This window comes from Charadrius vociferus, unplaced genomic scaffold, assembly GCF_000708025.1.
Source record: "Charadrius vociferus isolate BGI_N301 unplaced genomic scaffold, ASM70802v2 scaffold132, whole genome shotgun sequence".
Lineage (NCBI taxonomy): Eukaryota > Metazoa > Chordata > Aves > Charadriiformes > Charadriidae > Charadrius > Charadrius vociferus.
In genome coordinates this window covers 588114-601535 of record NW_009647028.1, presented here as the reverse complement: position 1 = coordinate 601535, position 13422 = coordinate 588114, and the positions used below count along the sequence as shown (strand labels likewise).

The 13422-nt window shown below is 54.7% G+C and overlaps 1 protein-coding gene across 1 annotated transcript; it reads left to right on the top strand.

The window, feature by feature from the left end:
- Positions 1 to 31: 31 nt before the first annotated feature.
- HEXA (hexosaminidase A (alpha polypeptide)) lies at positions 32 to 10015 on the top strand. The gene is made up of 14 exons (XM_009895575.1): positions 32 to 56; positions 3355 to 3453; positions 3830 to 3895; positions 4057 to 4103; positions 4435 to 4545; positions 5376 to 5477; positions 5577 to 5709; positions 6916 to 7096; positions 7403 to 7489; positions 7849 to 7921; positions 8376 to 8556; positions 8878 to 8968; positions 9357 to 9461; positions 9952 to 10015. The coding sequence occupies exons 1-14, from the start codon at positions 32 to 34 to the stop codon at positions 10013 to 10015; spliced, it is 1365 nt and encodes a 454-aa protein (XP_009893877.1).
- Positions 10016 to 13422: the final 3407 nt, after the last annotated feature.

Sequence of the window (13422 nt, the reverse complement as noted above, 5' to 3'; positions counted from 1 at the left end):
AGGGCGGCGTTGCGCTCGTACGCGGGGGGCGATGCCGGTGGCGCGCGCGTTTCAACGTAAAACACACCTGATGCTGTTGGGCAGGGTGAGCGCTAGTTGTCTGGCATTTCTGTCCAGGAGTTAGGCTCTTGGCATCAAGATTTTGTTCTTCCTAGCTCATTTTTTATCTCTTCCAGAGTGCATCTCAGCTCCCTGGCCCTTCTTTCCACTTCTTTTGCTGCAGCTGCGGGGAGAGCGGCCGCTGCTGCTGCAATCCCTCCAGCTTCAGTCCTTTTCGCAGGTCTTGGCTTTTTCCCTTTCTAGCAGCTCTTGGTGTCCAGCATGAAGCTTTGCCTTGAGGAAAGACTCTTGTCGCTCCCATGTGCATTTCTAGCAAGTATGTATTTGTGCCACGGGGCTCTTTCTGCCCAAGGTGAGCTGCTGAGCATCCCAAGGCAGCGTGGCTTTTCTGGCAGAGAGGTAGTAACTCTTGTATTCATCCTGGAATTGTAGGGTAAAACGAGGAAAGGCAAAATCCTTGAGAGCCTGGGCTTGATTTGGGACAGGTTGTCAAGGTTTCTTGCTCCCAGACTTCATGATAGCACCCATTGCGTGTCTGGGGTGAAACGCAGGAAATTCCCTGTCTGCGTTCGCAGAGGCAAACATGCAGGCTTGGGAGCTGGCACGCAGCGATGCTCGGTGCCTGCGAGAGTCTGCAGCAGGCTGAAGCGCTGTAGCTGGGGAATGTGAAATGCTTCATTCATCAAAAAGAGAGAGTAACTCTGCTTCCGAGCGTTTTAAATGTCAGTGTGAACTCTGTAGCCACTGATCAAAGCGGAGAAGGGTGACGGCGTTGGAAGCTGCTCTGCTTCTTCTCAAGCACATCATACTTTGACAAAGGCAAGCTTCAAACACGGAGAAGAACCGTTTGGCTTATTTTATTTCTTCAACTCTTGTAAGTAGCAATAGAAATAAGTTTTTATTTGGGTGTTGAGAAGACTCCCCTTGTTTCTTTTTTGCTGCTGGGAACTGAATGGCCGATGTAATTATTCACATTTTCCTGTTCCTCTTGAAGGGGAAACGTGACCATGAAATCACTTGGAGCATCTTCTTATGATCATGAGATCAAGTTCTGTGTGCATACTCACTGCTTTCTGTACGCCCTGCTTTATGACGCTCAAAGCACATGCTTAATTTTAGGGCTTTTTTCCCTCTTTGCCTTCCTTTTTTCTTTTTTTTCCCCACATGGGTGGTTAGTAATAACAGGCAATGGAAACCCCGTATGGAAGAAAATAGTTTCTATTAATAGAGAAAATAAGACACAAACCATTTTCTGTTGGTTTCAGAAAGCTGTTATGTCAATTTAACAAGCAAGAAAGACTATGTCCAAACTCTGCATTCGTGCTGGACTTCTAGCATGAAAACAGAGACCGACTTAAGTTAGGACAGACATCGTTGGTCAAGCGCTGGCTCAAAACAGAGCCAAGCCTGGAGTCGGAAACAGCTTTGCTGTTGGGCCAAGCTGCTGTGTCCAGCTGAAACTGCAGTATTCCTGCGTGGAGAACTGAGCCCTTGCTGCAGTGTTTGACCACCCTCAACATGAAAAGTATCTTTTTTTTTTCCTTATTTCTAATTGGAATTTCCCTTTCTGCTCTTCCCTTATTTCTTGTCTTTAAGCTGGGCAGCTTTGAAATGAGTTGGAAGAGACCCAGGACCCTGCAAGGAGCTCAAGCCAGGACCTGCCATACCTGATGTCTTATCGCTTCCATCCTGCTGCAGTTGTTGCCTTAGTGTTCTTATCTTCCAGTCTATGACCCTAATTAACTTGACGTGCACCTTCACAGCGCTCTTTTGAACCGTGAACTTCAGCCTTTGTGGTTGATGGATCACTGGTCCCCTGCTGCACCCATCTGCGTTGCCTTCTAGGTGTGATAGCACTGGTGCCTTACCTGCTGCTTGGCCAAGGAGGCCACATTTAGGTTTGGTGATGTCTCCCAGGGTGGATTTAAACATGGTGCGTGGTGGTGGGACCAGTTCTATTGAGGCTTCTCAACAGAATGAGTTTTTCCTGTGTCCCCAGACTTGAGAGTGGCCGTCCCTGGTGAGCTGCTGTCTTGCCGAGCAGAGGAAGCAGGTCTTGCCGTGCTGGCGTGCCAGCTCGCACATCTGCGAGGTTGCCTTGGCTACCAGCTCGTCTGTAACTGAGAGGAAGGCTCAAAACCAAGGATTGCCTTTGGGCTGTTTCCCTTCTCTCTGTGAAGGTTTTGCCCTTCCTTCGTGGAGAAATTTGGGGGTTCTGGTGCCTGTGAGCTTCGGAGCACGGGCTCTCTGCATTTCACCCAAACACTGGCAGTGCCATGGTCTCTCTGAAGTCTGTTTAGTGCCCATCTTCTGACCAGGCTCACTCAGAGCCAAGCTTTTTATTTTTTAGTGACCATATTGAGCATTAGCTGTTCCTGGGAATGCAGTGGGGGTGTAGGCATGGACCTTGGCTGTGATTAGCAGGGTCCCACCCCGCTAACCCACATTCCTCCTGGCCAGATACTGCTGTGAGTAGACCCATGGGTCTCAGCAAAGGCTGAACACCTCCCTTTGGAGTTGAGGGTGCGACTCTGGGCTGTGCATCCTTGGAGGTGCTCCTTCAGATGGGGAGGTGTGGCCATAGCTCCTGCTCGTGGTCTGAATGTGGCTGGGTTTATTTTTCCAGCTGCTGCACCTGGGACCTGCTCTGCAGAAGGTGAAGTCGGTCGGGAGCCTTTCTGTGCTGGGTGAGACCTTTTGGTGGCCTCTAACTCAGCCCAACTCCGCAGTATGCCTGGGATCATTCTCCACCCTTTTTTACAGAGTTTGCCCTTTCTAAGAAGTGTGGGTAGGGTAGCAGAGCTCTTGGGTTTGTGCTTTTTTCCCAGTGCTGGGAGAGTTTGGAAACATGAGGCTCTTCATCACCTCTGGAGAAGATTTGAGTAGTTGCAGCTGTTGCTTAGAGCAGGGGCTGGTGTCCAGGAAGCCTTCGGGGCTCTGATGTCTCTCCTCCAGGAAGCTTTTGGGGCTCCGATGTCTCTTCTCCTTTGTGTGGTCATTTAAACTTCCACTCTGAAACCTTCCCTGGGGCCTTCCTTACCAGCAAACCTTCTCCACACTTAAGGTTGGGATCGGTTCATCTGCTCCTGGTTGCCTTTGTTGAAAGAAGTCCGGGCTGAACACCCCTGTGCCTGCTCGGGGGTGAAGGAGAGGGTGCCTGTTTCTGCCACGTGTGTTAAAAGTCCACGTACTCCTGCGCCTCCATTGCTAGCTGGGCTGGGAAGACGGTGGTGGACTGGAAGCAGGGAAAAGAGCCAGGATGGGGTTGATGTCTGTGGTCTGTGTCCTTTGCAGAGAATGAGCCGCCCTGGGGGACGCCCTGCAATGAGCTCCTTGTCTTTGTTGCTACGCCGGGCTGTGATGGGTTTCCCAGCCTGGACTCCAAGGAAAACTGTGAGTATCGGGGTTAGGCGTGGGAGGGAGTGACTGGAGCGGGAGTGCAGCTGTGTCTATGCCCGTCAGTTGGAAATGGCACTATGCAGCACTTGCCTCCAATTTGGGGGAGGCAGCATCCTCACTGTATTGTTGAGAAACCGGGGCAGGGAGGGAGTGACTTACCTGAGGATGCTGATAAAGCAGTGGGAGAGGTTTAAAACAAAAAAAACAAACCCAAAAATCAGTTCTCTGGGATCCCAGGATGCAGTCCTATATCAAAACCTCTGCTTGGTGCCACTGCAACCCCATAGCTGGGGCTGTTGCGGCCTGTAGCAGCGTGTGATGGAGTGTAGAACCTAATGCCAGAGCCGGCCCCTCTGATGCTGTGTTTCAGATAAGCTTTCTGTCTCGGAAGGCTCCTTGCTGCTCTCTGCGGATGCTGTCTGGGGAGCTCTCAGAGGTGAGACGTGCTTTCTGCGGGGCATTCCCGCTCTCCCTGCCTCAGGCCTATGGGGATGTCTCTCTGTGCCTCTCTCTTTCCGTAGACTTATTTGTTAATTGAGCTCTGTTCCTTTGGGGGAATCTGTGCTGAGAAAGTGACTGTGTGTGGTTTTCCTGCAGGCCTGGAGACGTTCAGCCAGCTCGTTGGGAGAGATGAGAACGGCACGGTGAGTCCTGGTCTCATCTCCTGGGGGCAGTCCGCTCCTGCCTCTATGGGGACAGGCTGAGGATTGCCGGGATGCTTGGGATGAGGGGGGTACCGGCAGTGTGCCACAGCCTCGCCAAGGGCCAAGAAGGGGTTCATGAATCCAGCCAGACGCCTGCCTTCTGAGCGGGTAAAGCGTCACAGCTTTTTCTGGGTTGCTTGCACACTGGGCAGTGAGGCTACCCCTCCTTGTCCTGTTGGTCCTGGGGACAAAGGTGACCCTGATTGTCTCCTGCTAATGGCTGCGTTGCCTGGAGCCCTGCTCACTTCTTCCTTGTGTTCTCTGCATCCAGTACTACGTCAACGAGACGGAAATTGTGGACTTTCCCCGCTTCCCTCACCGGGGACTGTTGCTGGACACCTCTCGTCACTACCTGCCTCTGAGAGCCATCCTGGAAACTCTGGTAGGGCGCCTGTGCGGCGAGACCAGGTGGTTTAATGGGGTGTCCCTTCCTTTGTGACAACTGTGGGCTCCTTGACTGGCCCGGAGGGCTTTTGGTGTTTGGTTTTTTTCGTGTTGTTCCTTTCCAAAGATCCTAAGAGCTGCCTAATACGTAGGCCACTGCATCTACAGCTCATCGAGGAAGAGCTTGTCGAATGTAGGCTTTTTAAACAAAACCAGCTTGCTCATCCCTAGATGAAGCAGCAGGCTGGGGTGTGTTGGCACCGTGACCTCAATTCTTAGCACACAGATACACATCATGGAAAAATGCTTCCATGCTGTAGGTCCTTTCCAGTGCCCATGGCTGTGTTTGCTCATGGCATAACTCACAGCTGCCTTGTTTGGGTGATTCCTCAGCTCCCTCTGTAAATGGGGTAAGGAAGAAAACCCTGAGGTTTCTTGGATTCCTGCAAGCCAGATTGCTTTCCGAGGCTGGGTTGTTTCTGAGGCAAGGGAAAACACTGACTTCTTCCTAGCCACGTTAGGCAAACGTGGGTGGTAGTTCTGTGTTCAACCCAAGCAGAATTAAACTTCCAGGTCTCCACCGTTGGCTCAGTTACAGGGAGAACAGGGATTTTGTTGTGAGCAGAAGTACTACTGGCCCTCTGCAGCTCTTTGTGGTGCTGGTGTGTTTGAAGAGAGGTGTCTGAATCCCTCTTGGATCCTGAGGAGTGTTTGTGGATTCAGCCTTGTTATTTTGGAGCACAGTGACCTTGTCCCCTCTCTGTGGCAAGCTGGGTGACCTTTCAGAAAGGACAGGGCATGTTTGTATTATTTCCTGTTCCTTCCCAGGACGTCATGGCTTACAACAAGTTCAATGTGTTTCACTGGCACATTGTGGATGATCCGTCTTTCCCCTATGAGAGCTTGACCTTCCCAGAGCTCAGCAAGCAGGTAACCCACTCCGATCACCGTGTGGCACCCAGCCCAGGGCGAGCAGGTCCCTTCCTCGGCGCCTGAGCAAGGTCCTGAGATTTCCCGGTGTTCCCCCAGGGAGCCTTCAATGCCATGACCCACGTGTACACAGCCAGTGACGTACAGACAGTGATCGAGTACGCCCGGCTGCGTGGCATCAGAGTCATCGCGGAGTTCGACACTCCTGGGCACACCCTCTCCTGGGGTCCAGGTGAGGAGCAGACCCTGCCTGCTGCTGCTGCGAGGAGAGTTGTAGTTGGACCGGGGGGAGGAAGGGCATCTGCAGCCTGGGTCCCAAAAGCCGGGTGTGGGCAGCCGTGTCCCCGGGCTGGCTTTGAGGGGGAGCAAACCATCATCTGGGGGAAGTAGGACCCAATGATCCAACTTCTGAAGCAAAATCCGAAGGGAAAACTTTTCCATCTCTTCTTGCGTCACAGAATCGTAGGTTGGAACAGACCTTAAAGATAATCTCGTTCCAACCTCCGTGCCATGGGCAGAGACACGTTCCACTGGACCAGGTTGCTCAAAGCCCCATCCAATCTGGCCTTGACACCCAGTGTCCAAACTAGGTGACTTTTGGGGGGAACATCTGCTCTGCAAAAACCAACATTGTGGGTATCACAAGGATCTTGGGTTTAAGTGGGGGTACAGCTGACAAAGCTTCCTCGCTCTGCTCAACTGTGCCCCAAGGACTCCAAGTGCCGCCTCTTCCATGTCTGGAAGTGCGAGAAGCTCCAGGAAAATGTTACCTTGTCTTTCTCCTTCCCCTGCCTCCAGATGCCGTGGCCTGCACTGGAGTACACCCTGCGCACGTGTTCACAGCCAAAATTGTGCCTGCCCCCCTTCCCTGTCTGCAGTGTGTGTGCGGAGCTGGGAGAGAGTGCTGGGGGCTGCACCGCTGTTACCTTTCCCCAGCAGCTCTGTGTGTGGTTTCCTATAGGAATCTGCCCCCCAAAAAAGCAGTGGGGCCCACGATGATAATACCGGGAAATACTTGAGATCCCCAGAGATACTAAGGGGAAACCTGGGGAGGGTGGAGACTGTAGCATCCTGCAAGGATTTGGTGTGTCTGTGTCCCAACTTCATAGTAGCTATTGTGGGAGGGGAAAAAAGGATATCCAGCCTGAAAGGCTCGAGCCCTGCAGATCTCGCCTGAGAGCATGTGTTCGGGGCAGCAGTGGATGTGCGTGGGGGGAACGTGAAATGAGTGCGGAACACGGGTCCCTCCCCATCAGGTCAGGCTTCCTGAGCCAGAGATCATTTTTCTGCTGCTGTATTTATGCCTTGTGCGCCATGCCCAGGTCCTCTGTCCCCTGGCAGGCCCTGGGCCATGCTGAGGAGGGTCTGGGGGGATATAGGGGGTGATATGGCCACGGTTTAGCCCCTTCCTCACTCTCCTGCGTTTGTTATGACCCAGGTGCTCCAGGCCTCCTGACTCCCTGCTATTTGGGCAAGGATCCTTCTGGGACCTATGGGCCCATCAACCCCATCCTTAACAGCACCTACCAGTTTGTGACCAGTTTGTTTCAAGAGGTCAGCACTGTGTTCCCAGACTTCTTTCTTCACCTCGGTGGCGATGAGGTGGACTTCACGTGCTGGTGAGTCTGAAACCAGTCTGGATGGGGACCAGGGAGAAGTATCTGGGACTGGAGTCCCAGCCCATTGCTTTTTTTGGTCATGATCATCAGCAGATCTTTGGTGTCCTGCTCCCTCAGTCTCTGTGTGTTGGTGCCTGGGGTTTCTGTGCTCATGGTGACGCTGGTTGGGGGAATCTGCTGGAGTTGGTGCCGCCACAGTTCTTGGGCTAGCCTTGGACTGATGTGGGAAGGGCTTGGCCATGTCTTGGCCTTACTCCAGAGCTTGGGTTGCAGTGCTTTGAATGAAAGTTTCTCTTTGGTACACAGGAAATCCAATCCCAAAATTCGTGCCTTCATGAAGGAGATGGGCTTTGGTGAAGACTACAAAAAATTAGAGTCGTTCTACATCCAGAGGTAAGGATGGTTGCATCCTGGGCCGGCAGCTGCAGTATGTGACCAGCACAAATGTCTTCTGATGCCTCAGGGACACCAGATCTCCTTTTCAGGAGCACACCCATTCAGGCACGTCTCCCTGACCACAGAGGGAGTAGCCTAGCTGTGTTTTATTGGGAGATTGACCACAAAAAAGCCTGGGGCTGAGGAGAAAGAAGGCCCGTAAGGGGCTGTGCTTTCTCCCTTCTCCTTCAAAAGTACCTTCACGTCCCACTGTGGGTGTCGGGAATATCGGTGCTGCTGCTTTGGCTGTATGTAACCAGCAAAGAGAGGAGAGTGTAGTTGGGATTACCCAAAACTCAGTACTCTTTCCACTCCAGGCTTCTGGACATCATCTCTTCCCTCGGCAAAGGTTATATCGTGTGGCAGGAGGTGTTTGACAACGGAGTGAAGGTGAGTGCTTCCTGCTTTCCCTGTGCTGGGCAAACAGTGCCAACACCCAGCCAGACACACTGGTGTGCTCTGGGGGTGCCCTGCTGGGGCTGGTTGGTGGGTACTCTGTTATGGGACTGGGGTTGGTCTTGAGATAGTGTTGCCAGTGAGCTGCCCTCATGGTGGCTTTGTCACACTGCTGTCAGCAGTCTCTTCCCTCCAGGTTCTTGTATATACACCCACAAGAGGCAGGTTTTAACCCTGCCCAGGACATTCTGCAAATGGGCTTATCCCTCCCTCTGCTCCTTCTGCAATCCAGATGGGAAGTGGCTCAAAAGTCAAGCCAATGTCTGCCTCGGTTTCTCTTTGGGGGTGTTGGGAGCTGTGGATGGGTCAGGGCACTCTGCTTGCGAGGCGAGGTGGTGCTCTTGTTGCCGCACTGATTCCGTGCATGGGTTTCACGTGTGTTCTTCAGGTGAGGCCAGACACCATCATCCACGTGTGGAAGGAGAACTCCAAGCCGTACATGGAGGAGATGGCGAACGTCACCAAGGCTGGCTACCGGGCACTGCTCTCTGCCCCCTGGTACCTCAACCGCATCTCCTACGGGCAGGACTGGATGGCGGCCTACCAAGTGGAGCCCTTGAAGTTTGAAGGTGTGTTCCTTGTGTCCTTTTCCCATATGGCAGCTCGCTTGCCACTTGGAGGTAGCACCAGGGCTGGCTTTCTTGCTAATCCGTTCTCGCTGCTGGTGTGAAGGTGCTTCAGTGAGCGTGTCCTTGGTTGCTGTGCTGTGTCCCATTCCTTTGCTGCTCTTCCCCAGCCCGGGGTTTGAAGCAGGGGCTTCCAGGATGGCAAGTTATTGCCTCCATAGCTGAGCCACTCTCTGCTGTTACAGGCGCATGTGTGGGGCAGGGTGATAAGTCACCCCATTATCTTGCAACACCCCGTCACCTGAATGCTGTGTCCTCTGGCAGGCAGCCCTGAGCAGAAGGATCGGGTGATCGGCGGAGAGGCGTGCATGTGGGGTGAATATGTGGATGTCACTAACCTGACCCCCAGGCTCTGGTAAGAGAAGCCGTGGGGAGGTTGGCTCGAGCCAGATGGGGCTCTTTCCCCTCGCCACCGAGCGATGTGTGCCACACGCTGCGGGTTTGGTCTGAGCGTGGTGCTTGTCCCTGTCCCCTGGCAGCGCCTCTGTGCTGCTAACAGCCTCACTGAGGCTTAGGTGAGGGTTTGTAAGAGTGTAACCTGCTCCTGTACAACCTGCTGCTGCACCCAGTACGTGTTTAACACCACTGGTCTGTGTGCTGTCACCCCAGTCCACTCCTGATCCGTGTGTGTCTCAGGGTGCGCCTTTGTGTGCAGGAAGCGTTCGGGAGCTCGGGGCTTTGCGGGAGAAGCCTTCCAACTTCCCCCCCCCAGACCTGACTGCCTCTGTCCCTTGTTCCTCAAGGCCGAGAGCTGGTGCCGTAGCCGAGAGACTGTGGAGTAACGCGACCGTCAGGGACCTGCAAGATGCCTACGTGCGGCTGGCTGACTTCCGCTGCAAGCTTCTCGGGTAACCGTCCCTCCTCGCAGCTGGACGGCGCAAATGCCGCCCTCTCTGGGGTTCAGTCCCGGGGAAGGCAGCGAGGGTGAAGTGGGCTTCCCCCGGTGCAAAATAACCCTTGGTCTTACAGAAAGTCACGAGCTTTTCTCCTGCCTGCGCGTGGGCAGAGCGTGCTTTGTGCAGTGCTGGAAGAGAGCCCCTGCTGCCGGCGTGGGCTGGTGGCTCTTGTCGAGGAGAGGGCTTTGTGCTGCGGAGGGGACCTGTCAGCTATTGCCACCCCTCCTGCAGCACCAGCTTCCCCAGGAAACCTGCCCTTACCCTGAGCTCCCACGTGTGAGCGAAAAAAACAGTCCCTAAGCACAGGATGAGAACCGCTCCCTCCTTGTCACACCTGAAACAGGGCGCTGATGGCCACCCTGCGCTCCGCTAACCCCTCAGACCTGACCGTGGGCTCTGCCCGTGCCCTCTGCCTAACGCCGTCTCTCCCCTCTCTCTCCAGGCGTGGTGTCCAGGCGCAGCCTCTCTACGTAGGATACTGCGAGAATGAATTTGGCGGGTTTTGAAGGGAGAGTCCTGCTGCCCTCGCTCGTTCTGCATGCAGGAGGAACGATCCCGCCCTCTCAAAAGCTGCTGGCTTGGCGAAGGGACCCCTTCCCACCCCCACCTTCTGCTCTTGCTTTGTCACAATGGGCTTTTTTTTTTTCCCCTTACTGTGCACTCTTTGCCTCTTTTTGCTATTTTTATTTCTTTAAATCTATAAATAAATGACCCCAAAGAGCAAAAAAAGGTGCCTTTTCATGCTCAGCTGGGGCTTGGGAGACGGTGCAAGGGTTTTTGTTAGCAGGAGAAGGGGTAGGGCTTGCTCCAGAGGTGCTGGTGGAGAAGCATCTGGCTGTGTCTCGTGCCGGTGGCTCTGGAGCTTGCTGGGTGCCCGCTCGGCTGGATAAACCGCATTTGGCCTCTGCTGCTGTCAGACCCCGTCCCTGCAGGGGGTGACAAGGTGTGGGCACCCCCAGTTTTCCCCTTGACCTCCCACTGTCCGCACCTGGCATTACTTGTGCCAGGATGTTACCGCATGGTCACCTCGGTTTTTGCTTCTGTGGCCTCCCACGCACCAGTGGTCAGCGTTGTGCTGTTCCTGTCCTTCTCTCTGTCTCCTCTCTGCCTACGTGCAGGCAGGAGGCTTGCTTGCAAGCCACCGCCTCTTCTTCCCCAAACCCTGTCTGCTGCCACCTCCTCCTCTGGCTTCTCCTGAGAAGAAGACACCCTGAAGCCTCTCCAAGGAGACCTCAAACCCAGTGAGCCGAGCGGTGCGTGGATGTTACAGAGTCACTGCTCAGCTCTTTGATCGGCTGTCGCCTCTGCTCAGGATTTGGCCGACTGATCCATCCTCCTCCTGCTCTGCTGCATCTGAGAGGTTTGGTTTGGATAGTGTTTTCCTTGGAGAAGAGACCGGCAGTGCTGCTGTCCCATGGAGCCAGGACAGTTGTGGTTCTTCCTTTGACGGTTGGGGTTGCCGTGCTGGAATCCACGTTCGTCTCAAAGAAGAGGAATCTCTCGGGGAGAAATCCTGGCTGATGGGACTCTTGTATGTGTCTTGGTCTGAAACGAGTGAGATCTGCTGTTATGGCTGGAAACCCTTTACTGTTGAAATTTAAATTAAAAATACTGAATTAACTTTCAATTTAAAATATTCAGAAATCATCGAGTCTTGCATTTCTTTACCCTCCTGCGAAGGGATACCCGAACACTGCTCCTCCCAAGTGCTACATCTTCAAGGGGAGGGGGGAAAAACAGATCGTGAAGCCCGACCACCCCGGAGCAGGGAAGTTTATCCAGATTTGGGGGGAAGAGGGGTATTTTTTTCCCCTTGCTCAGGGTGGGAGAGGAAGGGCTGCCTTCCTGTGCCCTGTTTTCCAGGGGAAGATGCTCCTCTGCTTCCTCCAGCTCTGTGTGGGGAAACTTGTGCCCCTTTTCTCTGTTGTTTTGGTCGTGAGTACTCGTGTATTTAAGGCTGAGCAGAGCTGGGATTGCTGATCTGCCCGCCTGTCACTCTTGGTGTGTTTATTTCTCTTAAGTAACCCAAAAGACCTAAATAACAATAGCTGCTCCCTTTTGCTGGGGTTTGGTGTGCTGTCAAGTCCTAAAGAGCTCTGAACGGCCGGTGTAATGACTGCTCCTTCCTCCCCACCAGGCCTGGCACGAGCATCATCAGAAGCTTCTCGTCCCCATGAGGACATCTCCTCTGCTCTGACCCGAGTCCCCATGGTGTCTTTTGGGGTCGGCTTTGGGAAGCATTGCTCTACAGCACAAATGCCTCAGGTACTTGCAGAGCAGAAGCTTTACCTTCTGGTCCAGGCTGGTGGCCTCCAGTGCTTTAGACCCTGGATGTCTGCTCCGTCTTTGCGTAGCCGCTTCTGCCTGGCTCTTCCCGCAGCCACACCGGGAGAAGGAGAGCCAAGATACCATGATTCCCTGCTGGGACGGGGCTCTGTGGGCTCCGAGGAGGTGGCAGGCCCAGAGGAGGGGGTCAGTATCCCCTCCTATTTTTTAAAGTTGTTTTCTTCTTTTTTTTTTTTTTTCACCAATGTGGTGTAAATTGGTACCTTTGCCGGGTGCTTGTGTTGCTGCAGGGAACTGCTGCTGGTGGGGCTGGGAGAGCCTGACCCTGGGGAGGGGGCTCTGATCCCGGGAATGATGCCCTGCTCCCATGGATGATGCTCTTTTTCCAAGGAGGGTGCTCTGCTCCCGGGAAGGATGCGCTGCTCCCAGGGATGATGCTCTGCTCTCGAGAAGGGTGCTCTGCTCTTGAGAAGGGTGCTCTGATCATGGAAAGGGTGCTCTGCTCCCAGGAATGGTGCTCTGCTCCTAGGATGATGCTCTGCTCCCAGGGAAGGGGTGCTCTGCTCCCAGGAAGGATGTTCTGCTCTCGAGGAGGTACTCTGCTCCCAGGGATGGTCCCCTCCTCCTGGGAAGGATGCTCTGGTCCCCGGCGCTGCCCTCTGCACACCAAGGAGCTCTTCACCACCGCATCCCAGCCCTGTGCCCTCACCCTGCCTGTCCCCTGCGGCGTTCCGGGCTCCCCCTCACCCCGGGCTGGGTGCAGGACCCTGCAGGTCCTGGGGTGCCCCAGCGGGGACCCCCCAACCCGCCTACCACCACTGAAGCCTGGTGTTTACCATCCAGGTTAAATACCACCCCACGGTCCTGCTTCCCGGCAGGGCCTGCACCTGCATCTCCCCCAAAACCACCACCTTGAGGGCGCCTTGGCAAGGTCTGCACCCTCGCAAAAGCGGGGATCCCCATCGGTGGGAGGGGGGCTGGAGGGGAGCACCCCGCTTTCCCCCCCGCCGCCGCCCGGCCCGTTCCTTCCAGAACATCTATTTTGGTCGCGTAAAACTTGCCGGGGAGCAGCGGAGAACAGGCAGCGTGTGAATCACGCGGGCCCCCTCCGGGGGGGTTTATGGGGACACGCTTGTGTGTGTTTGCACGTGCCTGCACGCACAGGCACGTGCCTGCAGCTGTGTGCACGTGCTTGTGTGCATGTGCACGCGTGTGAACATGTGTGCTCGTGCACACGCGTACATGGGGGTGCTCACGAACACGGGTGCGCTTGTGAACACGGGTGCTCGTGCACATGCTTGCACACGCATGCACACGCGTGGCTGCGTGCCGGGGAAGCCGGGCACCCCCAGCCCAGCTGCTCCTCTGGGTGTAATTAATTAACGACTGTGCCAGGTCTTAAAGCCGCTCGCTCTAATTAAAGATTTTTTGGGGTGCAGCATGGATGCACTTCCCGCCCCCTCTGGGGCAGCCCCGAGGGGGGCATCCGGGGCGGCGTGGGCTCCGTCGAGGCGAAAAAAACAACGAATTGCGCCCAAACTGTCCCTTTGGAGCCTTTTCCGTGGATTTAAACCCTCGCGGTGGGTGGGGTGTTAACTCTGGAACCTACTGAGGGCCGGGGGGGTGA